Source organism: Camelus bactrianus, chromosome 30, assembly GCF_048773025.1.
Source record: "Camelus bactrianus isolate YW-2024 breed Bactrian camel chromosome 30, ASM4877302v1, whole genome shotgun sequence".
NCBI lineage: Eukaryota > Metazoa > Chordata > Mammalia > Artiodactyla > Camelidae > Camelus > Camelus bactrianus.
In genome coordinates, this window is record NC_133568.1 from 10,357,995 (window position 1) to 10,375,522 (window position 17,528).

At 53.0% G+C, this 17,528-nt stretch overlaps 1 protein-coding gene and 1 non-coding gene across 10 annotated transcripts in view; one reads left to right on the forward strand and one right to left on the reverse strand.

Annotated features, from left to right (window-relative positions):
• CTIF (cap binding complex dependent translation initiation factor) overlaps window positions 1-17,528 on the forward strand; it is a 283,059-nt gene that overhangs the window by 136,267 nt on the left and 129,264 nt on the right. For all 9 annotated transcript variants that reach the window (XM_074355340.1, XM_074355338.1, XM_074355344.1 and 6 more), the window contains one exon: window positions 15,032-15,108. In XM_074355340.1, coding sequence (XP_074211441.1) covers window positions 15,032-15,108 — 77 coding nt within the window. The remainder of the gene's footprint in view (window positions 1-15,031; window positions 15,109-17,528) is intronic.
• On the reverse strand, window positions 3,150-3,222 carry TRNAA-AGC (transfer RNA alanine (anticodon AGC)). The gene has a single exon. It is a non-coding gene; the product is annotated as a tRNA-Ala (tRNA).

Below are 17,528 nucleotides of genomic sequence, written 5' to 3' on the forward strand. Positions count from 1 at the left end.
CAATCTATTTCATTTTCCTCTCCTGTAGAGAATAATAATAGTGCCTCCCTCTCAGGGTTGTTGTGAGGTTTAAATTAGTTGATACATGTAAAACTCTGAACTCTGCCTGCCTCCGTAAGTGACAGACACTGTTATTATCATTGTCATAGCTCCTTGCAGACATAATTTAGTTCCTTCTATGGTAAGAAGATTTTTTGAATACCTTCCAGAAAAACGGAATTGCTCGCTCAGTGGAAGGCAGCATATTTATCGGGCAGGACTGGAGGGGAAGGAAAGACTTCGCAGGCTTGCTTCCCCCCATTGTTGGGCCAGCTCGTCCACATGGGACTCAGCTAAGGATGCCCTCGCCTCACTATCTCCTTTATCTTCTTGCCGCCCTGAGCTGGCCTAGGAGGTAGCCGGTAGAACCTGCTGTAAACAGCCAAGGAGGGTAAAGGCAGGTTTTCCCAAGAGTCCAACCTACCTCCCACACGTTCTTCCCCAACCATCAATGTCATCGGTCAAGTGGAAGATTCTTGTTGCACATCTGCAACATGTAAGATGGTATTTTGGAGGTGAAATTAAAGGCTCTGACAAGGAAGGTAGGGTCCTGAGGCCTCCCCAGAGTCTCCTGCCTTTGTCTGGGCTGTGGTCCCAGCTTTCATCTAGAATTCCCCTCCCCCCGCCCCCCAGGGCTTTCACACCAGGCAAAGAACACACATCCAGGGCAGAAATCAGTGACCGTCCCCAGAAGGGACCATTGAATGGGACCTCCCTGTCCGTGCCTGACTCCCAGTCACAGTGTGAGCCAGCTTACCTTAAAACTGCCTTGGGCAGGAGAAGCCTTGTTTTGAATCCCTGAGGAGACCATGCCTACCTCCTTGGACTCTGCCACCAGGTCACTCCTCAGCCCCAGCAGAGTGGAACTCCTGGTCTCACCTGCCTGGTCTCTGTTAAGCTGAGTGATGTCCCCAGACCATACTCCTCCCTCTGTAGGATGGCGTCTCTCAGCCCGTCTGGCTAAGCTCTGAGGACCTAGGGTCCCCTTGGACCCTTCTCTTTGTGGGCTGGCCTGGGCATCAGCACTTCCCCATTTGAGTCCAGCAAACTTATATTCCAGGACTAATCAGGTGTGCTCCTTACATCATCTCAGTTGATTTCCAGCACCTCATTTAATCCTCATGACAGAAGCAGGTTTAAGTTCTCTGTTTTAGAGCAGAAGAGACTGAGGCTCAGAGAAGGGAAGTGAACAGTCCTACTGCCTGGCGGGACTTGCCTCTGGCCTTGCATGTAGGGCTGGCTTCCTTGACAACAATGAGACACTTGTTACAACCTAGAAGGCTGTGGAGTTGATTGGGGCGGGGGAGGTGCCGAGCATCCCCGGTGTTGTTCTAGTGCAGGTCAGGGAGTGAGCACCTTGGTGCTCAGGGGGCTTGCAGTGTAACCAAGGACTAGGGGGATCTGTGCCTTCAATAGCATTTCCATTTCGCTGCAGGAAAGTTGCAGTCACGAAGCACTGAGCCTCATGGTTGCTGTTGAGGGCCAATGAGGCGGTGGAGCATCCTGGCTTCTTGCAACACGGGAGATTATGCCTGGTTGAGGGCCACAGTCTGTAGGCCCTGGGCCCCTGGGTCACCTGTGAATGCTGCTAGTCCACAGTGGATAGACTGGGGATGGCCCAGCTCTGGTCCATGCAGGGCTGTCAGTCATCTTAAGTTTTCATCTAACAAGTAACTATGGAGGACTGTGGTATCCAGGGCACTATGGGGCCTACAGAACGTGTAGGAAGCATGGCCCCTGAGCCCCTGAAAGTTTATAGCATGGTTGGGGAGGCAAGATTGTAAGCAACTACCTAGTTTATTTAGACACCAGGACGGCATGCTGTTCAATGTACCATGTGACCAAATGGGTTAATTCACGTGGGAATTAGCGTCAGTTTTGTAGGACAAGGGCATTGATGCCAATGGCAAAAGCTAGACAGGATTTCAAGGGTGAACAAGCTGGGGAAGGCGTTCAGGCTGAGGGAAAAGCCGGGATGAGGAATGTGTGTTGGGGGGTGAGGTGGCAGCACACGGGGACAGGGAGGAGAGGACAGCCCTTAGAGACCAGGGGCTGTTCTCAGGTCGAGCTGCAACCCCCAGGGCAGGAGCCAGATCTCCAGGTCCCCAGCCACTGCTTCTTCTGCCGCATTTCCATAAATAAATGCTTAAAGCTGTTCCCGAGGCCAGTGGTGGGGATGAGGGGTGGGGGAGGCGGAGGTTAAAGCTTTCCCACCAGGTGAGGTCCTGAGATCTGACACAGGAGAGGGGCAATGAACCTGAAGAATCACTTCTTCCACATAAGTGGTTGGAAAGGTTGTGGTGAAGCCATGAATACTGGTCATGCCCTTACGTCCTGGGTCTTGGTCAGTCGCCCAGCCCCCCAGCCCCGGATCTGACCCCTTGGGCCCCGCTGGTGCAAGCCGGGGATGAACACAGAGCCCAGACCGTGTGGTCGTCCAGGGCAACTCTATTCCCAAAGGTCAACATTGTGGGGAATTGCGCCATCCTAAAAAAAGAAAGAAAGAAAGAAAGGAAGGAAGGAAGGAAGGAAGGAAGGAAGGAAGGAAGGAAGGAAGGAAGGAAGGAAGAAAGAAAGAAAGAAAGAAAGAAAGAAAGAAAGAAAGAAAGAAAGAAAGAAAGAAAGAAAGAAAGAAAGAAAGAAAGAAAGAAAGAAAGAAAGAAAGAAATTAAGGGGGGAGGGCATAGCTCAGTTGTAGAGCACATGCTTAGCGTGTACGACGTCCTGGGTTCAATCCCCAGCACCTCCACAGAAAAAAGGAAAAAAGAAAAGAAAAGAGATTAAGAAAGATGCAAAACTCACCCCTGAAAACCTCATGGACACAAAACTAATTGTATTGCCTTTGTGTCAATGGCCAAAGGAGGGTAGGATGGTGGCCCAGGACATGGAGGGTCAATGAGCAAATGACTGGAAAATCCTGTGTTCACTTCAAAAACAAAACCAAACAAAAACTGATTATGGCTTGATTAAATACCATTAGCAAAAAGAGAAAATGTTTAGATTCCATGAGACCCTGACGTTTTTTTTTCCTCTTATTTTTTTTAATTTCAGGGGGTGGTAATTAGGTTTATTTTTTTTTAATTCATTTTTTGTTTGTTTGCTTAATTTGTTGGAGGCACTGGGGATTGAACCCAGGACCTCATGCATGCTAAGCATGTGCTCTACCACTGAGCTATGCCCTCCTCCCACCACGAGTCCCTGACTTTCATACTGAGAAGGCAATGGTCGCTACTGAGGTCCATGACTTAGGCCAATGCAGGTAAGCCAGAGGTTTTTCCGCTGGTCTTTGGCAAAATGAGAAAAATGATAAGTTCACATTTTGCTTGGGGATTAGGCCCAAGTGAACATGACCATTGATAAACAAAATTGCTCTTGAAAGCCCCTTAAATTGCCCATGAAGTTCAGAATGCTTGGTTGGGAGTATATACCCCGGGCAGTGGATGCAGCAATGTATACTGTGTGCTCTCTCGTAGAGGACATGTGTCTCACATAGTATTTTAAGTTTTCTTTCTTTCCAAATATATGAGGATGAATTTGAGTAAAGCAGACAAGCACCTGACAGACTCTGAAAAGGGCGTCTGACAGGAGAGTGTGGTGACTTTTTATAGAGTTGAAGTTAATCCCCATAAAGGCCCATCTTTTATTTTAAAATTGTGTCCTTTATGAAATGATGGTGGGAGTGGACAGGATGTCATTAGGCAGAGTGAAAAAATAACAACTGCCCATTTTTTAATTTCAAGTTTACTGCTTTCTGAAATTCCAAATGTTGGTTTCAGCCTTGAATTGCTCCTGATCGGTCCACCTGGTCATTCTCATTTGGCGCAAATGTCAGTCTCTTAGGCCATTTCTGATCCTCCACTTGAGAGCATTACTCTCTTTACCCCCAGAGCTCTTGTCTCTGTTTAAATTATCCCTTTCTTTTTAGCTGCATCCTATTGACAATCGCGTCCCCCTTGTAGAGCAGAAGCCCTTAATCTATGGCTCAACCACCAGCCTATCTGCAGCACGTACATTAGCTCCTGGCCCCTTGGAAAGCTCAGTGAAGATGTGCTGGGTGAATGAATTAAAGCGAGATCGGTGCCTGGAGGGAGGGACCACGTTTTAGCCCTCTTGTCTCCAGCACCAGCACTGCCCCTACCCCTGTGGGTTCTCGGTCAGCCTCTCCCTCCCCTCTCTCTCCCTGCACTGCCGTCTGTGTTTTGTCTCAGCCTCTTTGATACCCTGTGAGCCACCCGGAGCCCAGCATCCCTGGCCGGGATGCTCTGACTCAGTGTTTCATTCACCGTTTCTCTCAAGTTGGGAGCAGCTCACCTTCAGAGGATGCAGTCCTGGCCTGGGGTCTTCAGGGTGCTGGGGTGATGTTCTGCCCAGAGTGGGTTCACAGACCCTTCCCTTGGCCTTCAGAACTTCCAGAAGCTCCCTCTCTTCTAGCACCCACTTTGCTGGGGGCCTGCGATGAGATGAGGGGGTGATAAGCAAGGATCTAGACAGGGCTGGGAGTGGGCAGGAGTTGAATAACTGTGTGGAGGAGGCTGAAGTGTTGCAGCAAGCTGCACTTTTGTCCCCGACAGGGTTCTGGACAAAGCCAGGGAGCTCAGGAAGTGGTTGTTTGATGGGCACAGAATGGCCACATTCTAGGATGGCACTGCTGGGGGTTTGGGCTGCAGCTTCCCGGCAGGTTCATGAGGGACGTGGATGGGAAGTTAAGAGGCGGCGGGCTTTCCTGGTGCAGGGCCTCCAGGTGCAGATGGGGTGGGCGTCTCGGGCCTGTGATTCCACAGACTGTGCCCGAAAAAGGAAGAGGGGCGTAGGGGTGTGCAGAGGGTGGGGGGAAGGACGGGCAGTGGGGAAATCATCTCTGCCGCCAATCCTATGTCAGATAATCTCACTTATTCCCGTGATAGACCTCTGAAGTTGGTGTAATTCTTTTTTCTTTCTTTTTTTTGGGGGGGGGGTGGTTTTGTTTTGTTTGTGGGGAGGTATTTTATTTTATCTACTTATTTTTAGTAGAAGTACCAGGACTTCATGCATGCCAAGCATGTGCTCAACCATTTGAGCTATACCCTCCCCCTGAAATTGTTAAAATTCTTATTATTGCCATTTCATAGATGAGGAAAATAGAAGCATAGGTAGGGTGGGTATCTATCCAGGCTCCCACAGTAGGTGGCAGTGATGGCTTTTAAACCAAACCAATTGACTCCGATCCCTGCCAGGCAGCCCCAAATCTGAGTTGCTTCAAGAACCTGAGGCTGGCTGTGCAGACTCTGGGACGGGCGCCCTGCTGCTCTTAGGTGCTCCTTTGTCATGGCCCCCTTCCCCATCCCCCCGTGTCCTCAGACCAGCCAGCCTTAGCCCAGCAGTGCAGGGGGCAGGAGAGTGATGGACCCATTCACTCACAGGAGGCCTCAGCGGTGTCTCCGCTCAGCCAAACTCACCTCGGGATCTCAGCATCTCTGGTAGAGGTGTTTGGGGCAGTGGGTTCTTCCCCATGGCCCACGGATGCCCTTGCACTTACTGAATCCTGGCTACGGCCAGTCTGTGTAATGAGCCACACCAGAGTGCATTCAGGAGAGGCAAGAGCAAAACCATCAAAACATGCGACCGAGTGACTTCTGCTGAGGCCCTCGCCTTTCTGATTCTGCTTCTGTTAACTTCAGAGCCTGCCAGCAACTAGTTGCTGGGCATCGCTTCCTCCACACGCTCCTTGAACCTTGGGTGTCCCCCATGTGACTTCCCTCGGTCTGGAGTAATGAAATCACTTCTGTGTCTGTCCTCCTGGCAGCCTGTGGCCTGCTTTAGGACACAGGCAGAATCTGGTTTTTCTGTATCCATGACATACAGTGTCGTCACAGCCCGCATTGGGCATCCCCCTGACTGCTGCAGAGTCGTCCCTCCTCTTCCATCCACTGTTGCTTCTGTTCCCAAGATGGTCTTTGAACTTCCCCAGGTACGTAAAACTATTCACAACTCGCCTGCGTCTCAGGACTGTCACTTCTCCTTAGAGACCAGAGTATGAGAATTGCTTTGTCTTCTCTTGGTTTTTCTTTTGTCTTCTCTTCGAAATTGCTTTATGGGCTTTTCCAGGACTTGGGTCTTATCTGTCATGGACACACCATTAGTTAGAGACCAGGATTCAGGCCGCATGTGTCCAGTCTTGCTCATGCAATTTTTCCAGAGGCTGCAGAGCAAACACTGTGCCTTTCCCGTGGCCACTTGGAGCTCTTGCCTTTCTAGAGCATCTTCCTGCCTCTGGTCTGCAGCAGCAGGAAGGTGTTGCCTTTTTCAGGTCAGCAGCCCGTCCAGGAAACGCCCCTCATTAGGGGAGTGGGGAGCATCTGTCTGCCTCAGTTCCGTTCTCATGTCCCTATGTCAGTGGGCAGCAGGGACACCACCATGAGCCCAGATGGCCTGCATCCTTCTGGCCTCTTGTTCCCGGGCTTGTCACCTGGATGAGACCTTGAGCCACTTAGTCCCATTTGGTCATTGACACAGAGTTACAGTGCATACCCTCCCTACACACACAAACACACACCCTGATTGCAAATGGGAAACTGACAATGGTTGAAAACGCCACATTGTAGTAATTGTTTCCTCCACATTCTACATCATGTAACATAGAAACAGTTCTCTCACATTTTTCTATTGGTTTATAGGCCTGTCCTTTGCATCAGTGTTCTCACCTATTTTTTCCTGTTCATTCAAAAATCATCAAGGAGATGTCATTTGTGTTTGACGTTGCTCCGCGGATCCTCCCTGACATGGCTACGGGCGGGAGGGCGCAGGGCGGTCCCGAGTGCTTTCCAGGACTTCGTGGATATACCAAGATCAGCCGGCACAACACCTGAAGTTGTAGCGTGCTGCATCACTTAGGACTTTTTTGAAACCCAAGTCAAAATATATTTTAAAAGATAAAAAGGGAAATTCATTGGCTCATATCAAAGGAAGGCTTAAGCAGTCATGATGCAGGAGATAGGAAAAGCAAACATTTTCATCCTTATTTTCCACAAGAGGGAGAAGAGGGCTGGATGAGATAACTAACTGCCCAGTGATATCCAAGTTTGGCAGCAGAGCTGGGGCCCAGGTTGCCTAAAGGGTGTGTGAGGTTTATTAGTCAGGACATTTGTCTGTGACAGTGAGACGCCCAACTTGAAAAGGAGGGATGGGTTTTATTAGCTTAATGCATCCAAGGAAGGCCGCAGGTCTGTGCAGACACAGACCCCTGCTGCTGGATGACTGCCGTGGGCTGGCACCCCGAAGACAGCCACGGGCTAAATATTCGTGAGCTAGGCTCCATTAAACCCTGTCCAGAGAGCCTCAGTTAGCCCCCTCTTCTGAAAGAATGTCCAGTTCACCCATGCTTTCAGAGTGGGTGGAGTGTGAGTTCACGTCCAGGGAGCAGGTCGGGGGCTGCTGGAGGGGAGGGGTGGGTGTTGATGGCTCAGAGGCAGCCCCTGCCTCTCTTCCCCGTCTACTTTTATCTGTGTTTTTATATTGGGGTTCCAGCTGAGGTATTGTTTTTAAAAGGGTCTCTGCTGATTAAAACAAAAATAAATTAAAAGAAAAATTAGAAAATCATGAATTTAAACATGGGTTAGCCCACCCGCCCGCCCCCTCCACCCACTTTCTTTCTGAAACAGGTCGGCTTCCCTGAATAGCCGTGCAGCCTAGAGATTCCAGGAATTTTAGAAACATTACCTGTTTGTTTCAGCTTGGACGTGACCCGCACATCCTGCCCACGTGGAGCTTGGTAGGATAACTTCTTAGAAGCTATGAAAAAACATGACGCCAGCAAGAGGAAGGCTCCACTATTGAGACTAACTTATTGTCAGAGGAGCTGTACTTGATATTTTTATGGCCCCTTAAGTTGCCAAGTGTTTGCTGCATACCGTCCGCCCTCGGGATGTCTCCCCAAGTCGGGCTGGAGACGGGGGCCCAGGGAGTCCCAGCTGGCTTAGCCCAAGTCTGTCCTCCCTCTGCGGGGCTCCAGCTCCCTGGGCTTGCCCAGTGGGCACAGCAGAACCAATGTCCAGTTCTTCTGAGCCCCTGTTCACAGGGCTCTCCACTCTGGGTCATCTGGAATTTTCTGGAGAGAAGGAAGCCATTAGTCTCCATGTATTTCAAAGCATTCTTGGGAGTGACAGATGGGGCCAGACACAACCTTGTGAAGCAGAGGAAGGGGCCGTGGTTTCCAGTCTCCAGGAGAGATGGGGGTGGACGGGTGGATCCCTGGAGAGGGCAGGGCTGGGGCCACAGGGATACCTGGTCTCAGGAGACTGGTGTGGGCCCCTCCCACTGCTGCCTCCCCTGGGCCGGATCCTCAGCCCACCTTTCCAGCTCCTGCATCTCCCGGCCGCACCCCCTCCTCCTGCTGCTTGTCCAGGTCTCCCACAGTCCGGAGGGATCTTCGCACAACAGGGAGGGGGGATCTCTTATGTTTGTGTGATACGCTCTCCCTTTGCAAAGAGCAGGTGTGTGTGAGAGAGATAACAGACCTCTGAGATAGTCAGGCCTGGATGATTTGGATCTGACCCGGGTCCGGGGTTAGTAGTCAGAGGTCACAGGTCACGGGAATATCAGGGAAATCTCCCTGGAGGGGAAGGCGGGCCTGGGGTTCCGTGAAGCTGCCGGCCGTGGGACGGAGCTCTGTGGGGCACTTCTAAACCTCATCCTGGGGGATTGAAGGGGAACCAGGCACAGCACAGCCTCACCCCAGCATCCTGTGTCGTGACAAGCAGGGTGAGGTTGGTGCCACGGGCCCCATCCCCTCAAGAGAAAGGACCAGAGGCCTGCCGATGGGGCCAGGGCCATGTCAGAGGTCACAGCAAGCTCACACGGGCAAGAACTCTGCAGGGCAGACATGGGAGGGCATCCAAACCAGTGCCTGGTGACACCAGCTCTCCATCCCTGGGCCGGGTGGCCAGCGCCGTGATCAGTGTCGGGGCCGCCCAGCTGCGGCTCCAGCACGAGTCGGGCTTGCCCTCAGCCACGTCCTCACTTTTGGGGACCAAGAGTGCGTGGCTGGGCACCATGGGGTCAGAGGAAGGACAGGAAAGACCCTGCTCATGCACCCCGTGGTTCCACTTCCACATCTCTGCCCTGGCAATGCAGGCCGAGTGACATCACAGTTGGGACCGTGAGCCTGGGAGGCGGCAGACACCGGCTGCTGCCAACTGGTTGGGCGGCCTTGGGTAACTTCCTGGACTTTACTAAGCCTCTCCTTCCTCTTCTGTAAAAATAGGTTGCTACCACAGTGGAATTACCTGGTGAGCATGTAACTCACAAATTCAACTCTAGTTTGGCAAAGGAAATACAGTGAGAAAAATAACCCTTTTTTAGAGCACAGATGATTTTGCCCCCTCTCCCACTTGAATTCATTCCCTGGGGCTGCCGTAACAAAGGGCCAAAAGGCTGTGGCTTAGAACAACAGCAATTTCTTATCTCCTCGTTCTGGAGGCTGGAAGCCCAAAATCGAGGTGTTGGCAGGACCGTGCTCCCTCTGAAGGTGCTGGAGAGGGACTTGCTCCTGGCCTCTCAGCTTCTGGTATCTTCTTGGCTTGTGGAAGCATAACTCCAGTCTTTACATGGTGTTCTTTTTATAAGAACGCCAAGCATATTGCACTAGGGGCCCACCCCGATTCATTATGTCCTCATCTTAACTCATTACATCTGCAACAACCCTGTTTCCAAATCAGGTCATCCCAAGGTACTGGGGCCTAGGACTTCAGTGTGTGACTGGAGTCGGTGTGCAGGGGACATAGTTCAACCCACTACACCACCCAGTGGACCCTGGGCTGAGGGAGAAGGATGCGTGGGGGGGTGACCCTTCCCGCTTTCACCGTCTCCACAGTCCACAGCCGCGGGGTGGGCACATCTCAGCCCCGTGTGAGCAATGCATGCAGATGCGGGACTTCTACGCGGTGAGGCCCCCGAGTGCGTGTGGGCAGCCTCACCTGGCCAGTGGGGGTGGAGGCCCTGACGGACCCTGGCGGTGCTGGGAGCCTGCAGCTCCCCTGGGTCTGCAGGAAAGCAGGTGATGCGGTGAGAGGCGGGGACAGTGGACACACATGGGCCTGGCCCGCCCCGCTCACTGACTTCGGCATCTCAGCCCTGGGGCCCTGTCTGGGGAGTCCGCGAGGTGAAGAGTGTGGGGCGTGTGGCCCCCTGTGAAGCCAGGAGCTCCTCCTGCACCTGCCACTGCCACCACCACTCCCATTGATATTTCTATCCAGAGACCTTATTTAGTGGAAGTTCCACCAAAATTAGGCTCTTGTCCTCTTCTTCCCCCTTTTCCTTTTTGTCTCTCCTTCAGCAGGTACTTAGTTAACACCTCCTTGAGCCACGCACCCTTCCAGTGCTGGGCGTACAGTGGTCCATGAGCCAGGTGGGTCCCTGCCCTCTTGGGACTCACCTTGTTGGGGTGAGGTATGGGACCGAGGGGCTGTCCTCGCAGCAGCCCAGCCTGGGACCCAGGTCGAGGGGGTCACCTGATGGCTGGGGAGCAGCGGTAGCAGCAAGTGCATCTTTCCAGCCTCAAGTCTCCTTCTCTCAGGAAGTCCTCCCTGCTCCCTCCCGTCTCCTGGGCCCTCCAGGTGTGCTGGAGGGTGGGGCTGGGCCAGGAAGCATGGTCCCTGAGCCCCGGACTCCCCTGCCTGCTCTGTAGGAATTTGAATCTCTCATCTCAAATAGACCAGAAGAGTGGTGAAGGCAGAGACCTGGGCACCATCCTAAGCTGTTGGTTTGATGGGGGCTGGAAGACCCCTCCAGACAAAGTGTCTGGAACAGAGCCTGGCATTCCACCATTGGAGCAGCCCCTGTGGATTTACAGCCAAAAAGGTTTTAGAACAGTGCGGGCATGGGGTTGGTAGTGTTCAATCACCAGGGAGAATCAGATGGACTCAGAATATCCTGTGACATCTGGGGTCTGGAAAGACCGCTCTGGGAGTAACGAGCGGGGGCTGCTGAGGGAGCCAGTGAGGAAGGCGATTGGGCGGGCCCAGGGCTGTGGATGCATGGCGGGGGAGTGTATTAGCTTCCTAGGGCTGCCATAACAGAGTGCCACCAACTAGGTGACTTAAAGCAACAGAAATTTGCAGTCTCAAGTTCTAAAGGCTGGAAGTCTGCAGTCAAGGTGTCTTCAGGGCCGCACTCCCTCTGGAACCTCTAGGGAAGGATCCTTGCCTCTCCTGGCTTCTGGTGGCTGCCAGCAATCCGTGCCTTTCCTTGGCTTGAAGCCGCATCGCTGCAAACACTGCCTCCATTTGTACATGGCCTTCTTCCTTGTGTCTCTGTGTCCAAATTTCCTTCTTCTTACAAGGACATCAGTCACTGGATTTAGGGCATGACATCTGAACTTGATCATATGCACAAAGACCCTATTTCCAAGTCAGGTCACCTCCACAGGGACTCAGGGTTAGGACTCCAGCTGATCTTTTGGGGGCTCACAGTTCTACTCACTGCAGGGGTGAAGAGGACTATACAGATGGCACCACGCTAGTTGCTGTGGTCAGGATCACCCGCCCTGGTCCTCGGAGCACCCCGGTGCCTCCGTCTCCTCCCACGGTGCCAAGCGTGTCTCCACTCACTCCGCTCATGACGCTGGCGTTGTTGGCCTGCAGGTTGAGGATATAACACACCTTCTTCTCCCTTGTGCTCCTGTCCCACCCTTACACTCAGCTCAAGTACCACCCCTGGTGAAGGCCTCCCTGACCTCCAACAGAGGTCCTCATTCCTTCCTCGGGGCTGCCGGAGGCACAGCTCTACCATGCTGCACGGCATTGTTTGTTTATGTCCGCCTGAGCTCCTGGGGCTGGGACGGGGTCTCTTCATTCTGGAATTTTCCATCTGATGCACCTGACACATAGTGGGCCTTCAGAGGTGGTTGGGTGAAGAAGAATCAAGGATGGTCAGGTGGGTGGGTGGATTGATGGATGGATGGCAAGGAGCAGAGGGGTCTTCCCTGCCCACCCTCAGCCCCGCTGCTCTCGCCTCTCCATCCTGCCTTGTTCTGCTCTGTAGCGTTTTTCATCGTTTATCAGATTATCTGTCTATTTGTTTGTCATCTCTCTCCTTTCACTGGAAGGTGTGCTCTATAGGAACAAGCTTTTTGCTGTTGCTTTTTCACTACTCTATCTGCAGTTTCTAAAACAACAGTATTTATAGGATGTGTGGGTAGAGGGATGGGTGGCTGGACGTGTAGGGGGAGGGGAGCCTGTGGCTCGGAGGACACACATCACTCTTGTCACAGAGTCGGCCGGTCTCAGCACCACCAGGCACACGTGCTGCCTTGCTCAGTGTGCTTATATTGCCCTCCCTCCCCCTGCCCTCACCCCCAGACCCAAGATATGCTTGTTTGCAGCTGTCATCTCAGGGCAAGGCCCTTGCACTCCCAGCCTGGGACCAGCAGCTCTGCTGCGCCTGCCTTTAATCCTCCATAAACACCTACTGTCCCAGGCAGCGAGGTGTTAGCCTCAGACGGCCCCGGAAGGGGCAGGTTTTACATAACGTGTTTCTACAACCAGAGCAGTGACGCGCTGCCCCACAGTGCTGCATCTTAGACCAGCGCTGACCTCTGGGACAGGGTGTGTGTGTGTGTTTCACGTGTACTCTGCCCAAGCTGCACGCTGAAGGAGTATTGTCTTCCCTCCCTCCCTCCCTGGAGAGGCTTGGTTTATATCATCTACTTGTCTCCCAGGGCCACTTAGTTACTGAAAGTGGTCAGAGGTTAGACAGAGCGAGGACTACAGCCAGGTCTCAGAGCTGAAGGGAGAACGGTCCCCGTGCGGGGAGTCTAGTGGAGAAAGAGCAGGCAGGGCCTGAGTGGTCCAGGGTGATGCTGCAGAAGCTCACCTGACGGTGGCTGACAAAACACACGAACCAACTGAGGCGCACAGAGGTCAGGTCATCTACTCAAAGTCATAATCATCAAGAGGAAGAGGCAGGAGCTGACCGTTCCGTGTAGCTCCAGAGCCCAGGCCTTTAACTACTATGATGTTTTCTCTACGTACACACATACATGTATAGTCATTTGGAGGAGGTGGATGGATGGACACAGAGGTCACAGCAGTGGCTTCATTAGAAGCCCCAAGCGGTCCCGCATGCCTACGGGGCCACACTGAGTCCGGGCAGAGAGCTGGGACTCCCTGCCGAGGGTGGATCACAAGGGTACCTCCCCACCATGGCTGCCATGTGTGGGGGAGGAGGCCAGGATGCAGGTCAGAGCCCAGGACTCTTGTGGTGGGGACAGGGGAAGCCGACACCTTCTGGGCTCATGGAAGGCCAAGCCTTGGGGACAGCTCCCTCAGTCCGGCCTCCAATCCAGCTTCCTTCCATTGTCTCCGCAGGGCACGCCCAGTGTGTTCCTGCAGTGACCTGAGGCCAGGAGGGAGGGAAGGGGCCAGCCCAGAGCTGAGTCGGGGTGGGAGAGGGGAAATGAGAGGGGAAGACTTGGTGTTTTTCCTTGTTTGTGTTTTGTATTAAAGAAAGCAAATAATATCCTTTGAGAAAACCATTAAACAAAGCACATCCTAAGTCTGCAGAGACCCATTGTGATGCCTGAACCCGGAATTCATTCATGCTTTCTTGGCCAGATTGTTGGAGGCAAGACACAGGGTGTGAGGGAAGGGCTAATATTATGAGTTTTGAAATGTGCCATTCCCTCCCTGGACTCAATGGAGTCTGGGCCAAGCGTCCAAAAGGCCAAGATCCCTGCATCCTCCTGAGCCCATTGTCCTCCCTGGGCCCCCCGACTCTGGCCCCTTGGCTGGGGGTAAGCCTGGAGAAGGCACCTCAGCGGGACTCTCCACCGTGGACCCCAGATCCAGAGGGCTGCACATGCCTTCACCACAGAGGGTCAGTGCCTCAGTCTCCCTGTCTGTAAAGTGGGCAGTGGGGGGAAGGGTGCTAAATGGACTCTCCCTGACCCGTCTCCAGCTCACTGGGCCCTGCCACACCCTCTGACCCTGTATGTGCCCAGGGCCCTAAGGGTGGCATGGGGGTCACACTCAGGCTGTGGACTTTGTGACAGGACGTGTACCCAGCTGTCCCAGGCCCAAGCCAGACCACCTCCTCCTCTCAGACCTCCAGGCCTAGGCACCCTCGACCCTTCCTCCCACACCCCAAGCCTGCCCATAATGGAATGACAGTGCTCTCCCATGTCCCACCAGAACATACTTTTTTGTGGGGAGGGAAATGGTAAGAAGAGAGCTGGCCATCAGCCCAACTTGTGCAAACAGTTCTGCCTGCAGCCCGGCGTGTGCGGGACCAGCCCTGCATTATAGGTAGGGGGTCTCTCTCCAACCTCGATGCAGATATGTACATAGCTGTTACCATGACGACAGTATGCAGAAGACCACCCTTAGGATTTTCCCAGTTTAAAGTTTAAAAAGGCATGTAGCTATTTGCTTGTTTCCCCTAAATACGCCCCCAGGAGTGTAAGTAATGAGGATCCTGGGTAAAAATTGTACGGGGCATCCTGGACTAGGATGAGGAGACCTGAGTCCTAACACGCTCCCTCTGCACGAGGCTCAGGGCTTGCAAGGAGGTTGCATCTCCTTGGTCCTCTCAACAGCTCGGAGAAGATATTGACTTTCCCATGGTGTTAGGAAGCTTGATGTTAGAGAAGACACTTGTCCCCCATCACACAGCCAGTGAACACAGGATCGAATTCTCTTGCTAATTCTCTGTAAGACCTTGAAATTGCTCATCCACCTCTCTGGCCTTGAGTGTTCTCGTATGTAATTTGAGTGACTGGATATGACAAAAATCTAAGGTCCCCTTTGTGTCCCCACTCTTCTTTGGTTCTGTAATTCCAGCCTCATCACCTGGTGGAAAATTCACTAACTCTAGCATTCTCCATTTTTCAGTCTGGACTTGGTGGTCAGAGTCTAGAATTTCCAGGCTCAACTTTGTGTTGTTGTAGTTTGTTCAGACCCAGAAGTTCTTCGCTGTCTTTCAGAAGTGACTAACGATCCCCTCTTCCTCCCCGACCATGCAGGGCTACCACCCAATGCCCCACGAAGTGGAGATCGCGCACACGAAGAAGTTGTTCCGAAGGAGAAGAAACGATCGAAGGTAGGAGAGACTCCGTTGCAAACTCTGGGTTTTCTTTTCCTGTCGGCCTTTTGTAGCTGCAGTTCTAGCCTGTGTTTTGCTTTTCCCAGTCACCAGCCGATACCCGTGAGATGAAGTAGGCATGGTGGTGTTGGTGACCAGGGGCAGCGGTGGCTGTCCTTCTCTTGGTTAGCCCCAGGATTGGACCCCTTTAGGAGTCCAGGGCAGGTTTTGCAGTTCAGGAGAAGAAAAGCTCTTTGCACTGACTGCACAGACACAGTTGCGGTCCTCCAGGGACCTAGGACCTGGCTGATGTGTGTTTTGAAACATGGCCTCCAGGAGGCTCTGGAGCTCACAGTTCCAGAATATCTGTCTGTCCTCCGCCTAGGCCCTGGGAGCTGTGCCTGGCCCGTGCTGGGCTCTGCTGTGACAGGAACACACAGATCAGCAACTGCGTGTGCTGCTTCTCTCGAATGCCTTGCGGGGGTTCACTTAAACTAAGACTGGAATCAGAATCTCCTCTGGGATGCAGAGGGCTGGGTAACAGGGGTCAGAAAATGTGGCCAAGGTGGCCCTGGATAAGAACAAACAACTGAAGCTGGGTTCTAGGAGTCTGAGCCTTTGTGCCCTTAAAGGCTGTCTGACGTTGAAAGGTCTTCAAGGTGTATTTAGATGGAAAACTCCAGGTGCAGAACGATGTTTCAGTATGTGGCCATTTGTGCTAAAGCAGAGTTAGAGTATTTTTGGTTTTGGATTCTTTTTGGTTTTTGTGTTTTTTTGCTTGAATGTGCATAAATGATTTCTGGATGGAAATATAAGAAGAGGGAGGGAGGAAGGAAGAAAAAGAGGGAAGGAAGGGAGGGAGGGAAGGAAAGAAAGGCTTCTGCCTGAAAAATTAAGATGAGGTTCTCTTCTATAGGGAATTTCTTCTTAGATAAAGGTGGTGGCTGGTGGTTTTGCCTTTAATGAACAGAGAATGTTCTCAGGGAGCCAAAATACAGCCAAGCCAACATCCTGGCTCAGAAAACTAGACTAGAAGTGCCCAGTCCTGTGCAGCCTCCTTGAGACCAGGCTGACCAGGGTCCCTGATCCCGCCCTTCACATGTGGGCCCTGGAGTGCTGGCTGGTGGCCACAACTCAGGGTGGGTGAAGAACCAGGGGACCAGGCCCCCAGGACATCTCATCATTAGCTGGTGGATTTAGTGGGACTGAAACGTCCCCAGAAGACAGTGAGTGTACAGCCATCTGGGAGAAAGGCCATCCCGGCTTAGAAACCAATCACCGAGCACTTTTTCTGTAGCTGCATCAAAAGGGGAAACTGAGCAGGGAGAGTGGGACCAAGCCTGTTCGTGGTCTGACCAGAGCGTGGTCACTGCACTGTGTGTGCTGCCTTTTTGCTCTGCAGCCTCATAGAGCCTAATACTTGGTTTCTGGGGTCCCTGCAGGAAGAAGTAGGGAGCGCCCCCTAAAGGAGGAATGGGGTTCACCAGGGACTAGGGAGGTGTCCAGAAGAACAGAGGCTCGGTGTCGCTCCTCCCCGTCCCGTGGTCCCCAGAGCGTGCGTGCAGGTGTGGGGAGTCCCCAAGCTTCAAGGAAAAGCCACCCTCTGGGCCCAGGCAAGGGCAGGCTGCTCTCAGCGCCCTGATCAGCCACCTCTCCGCTTGTGGGCCAGGTCGCCTCACTCAGCAGGAGCCCCCGGACAGTGCAGGTCTCCGGAAAGCAGCGGCGTGACCCAGGAATGTAGGAAGAGGAGCGGAACACGCAGGCACCGGGAAGCTGACCTTCCGCTGAGCCGCGCTCGTGTTAACAAACCCCCGGTTAAGTCAGCGCACCTCGCAAAGGATGTGGACCCGGGAATGGGTCCAAAGCAAGGCAATAAAGATGATTAAAAGGATGGAAAGTATGTCCTGTGAGCAGAGGCTAACGGGATGGGGCCAGGGAAGAGGAGGCTGTAGGGAAAGATCGTTCATGCCAGTAAACTGGAAGATTTATACAGAGCCCTGAGGAGTGGCTGCCCCATATTCCCCAGGACCCAAACCAGAGAAAATCAGCTGAAATGAAAGGAGAGAGTGTTCCTCTGGACCAAAGACGGGCTCAGGGAACAAACATCTTGACTATCAGGGGCTCACACTGCAATTCAGGGCAGCAGAAGCGCGATGAGCCAGTGGCGTGTGCCAGGCGGGGCCCCCACCTTTATTCACGATCTGGAATACAGTGCAGCCAATGCTTGGCCATCATGGAGTCCCCAGGGAATGGGGACTTTCAGGAGAAGAGCGGGCAGCAGATAGTTTGAGGACCTCATTGTCTGAAAGCAAGAAGCCAGCACCAGGGGCCTCCCAAGCCCTTCTGGGTGGAGCACGTGATTCTGACGTCCCAGGAACGGCTGCAGAATATCATCAGGTCGACCTTGACATTCCCAGCTGATGATGGGCGGTCACATC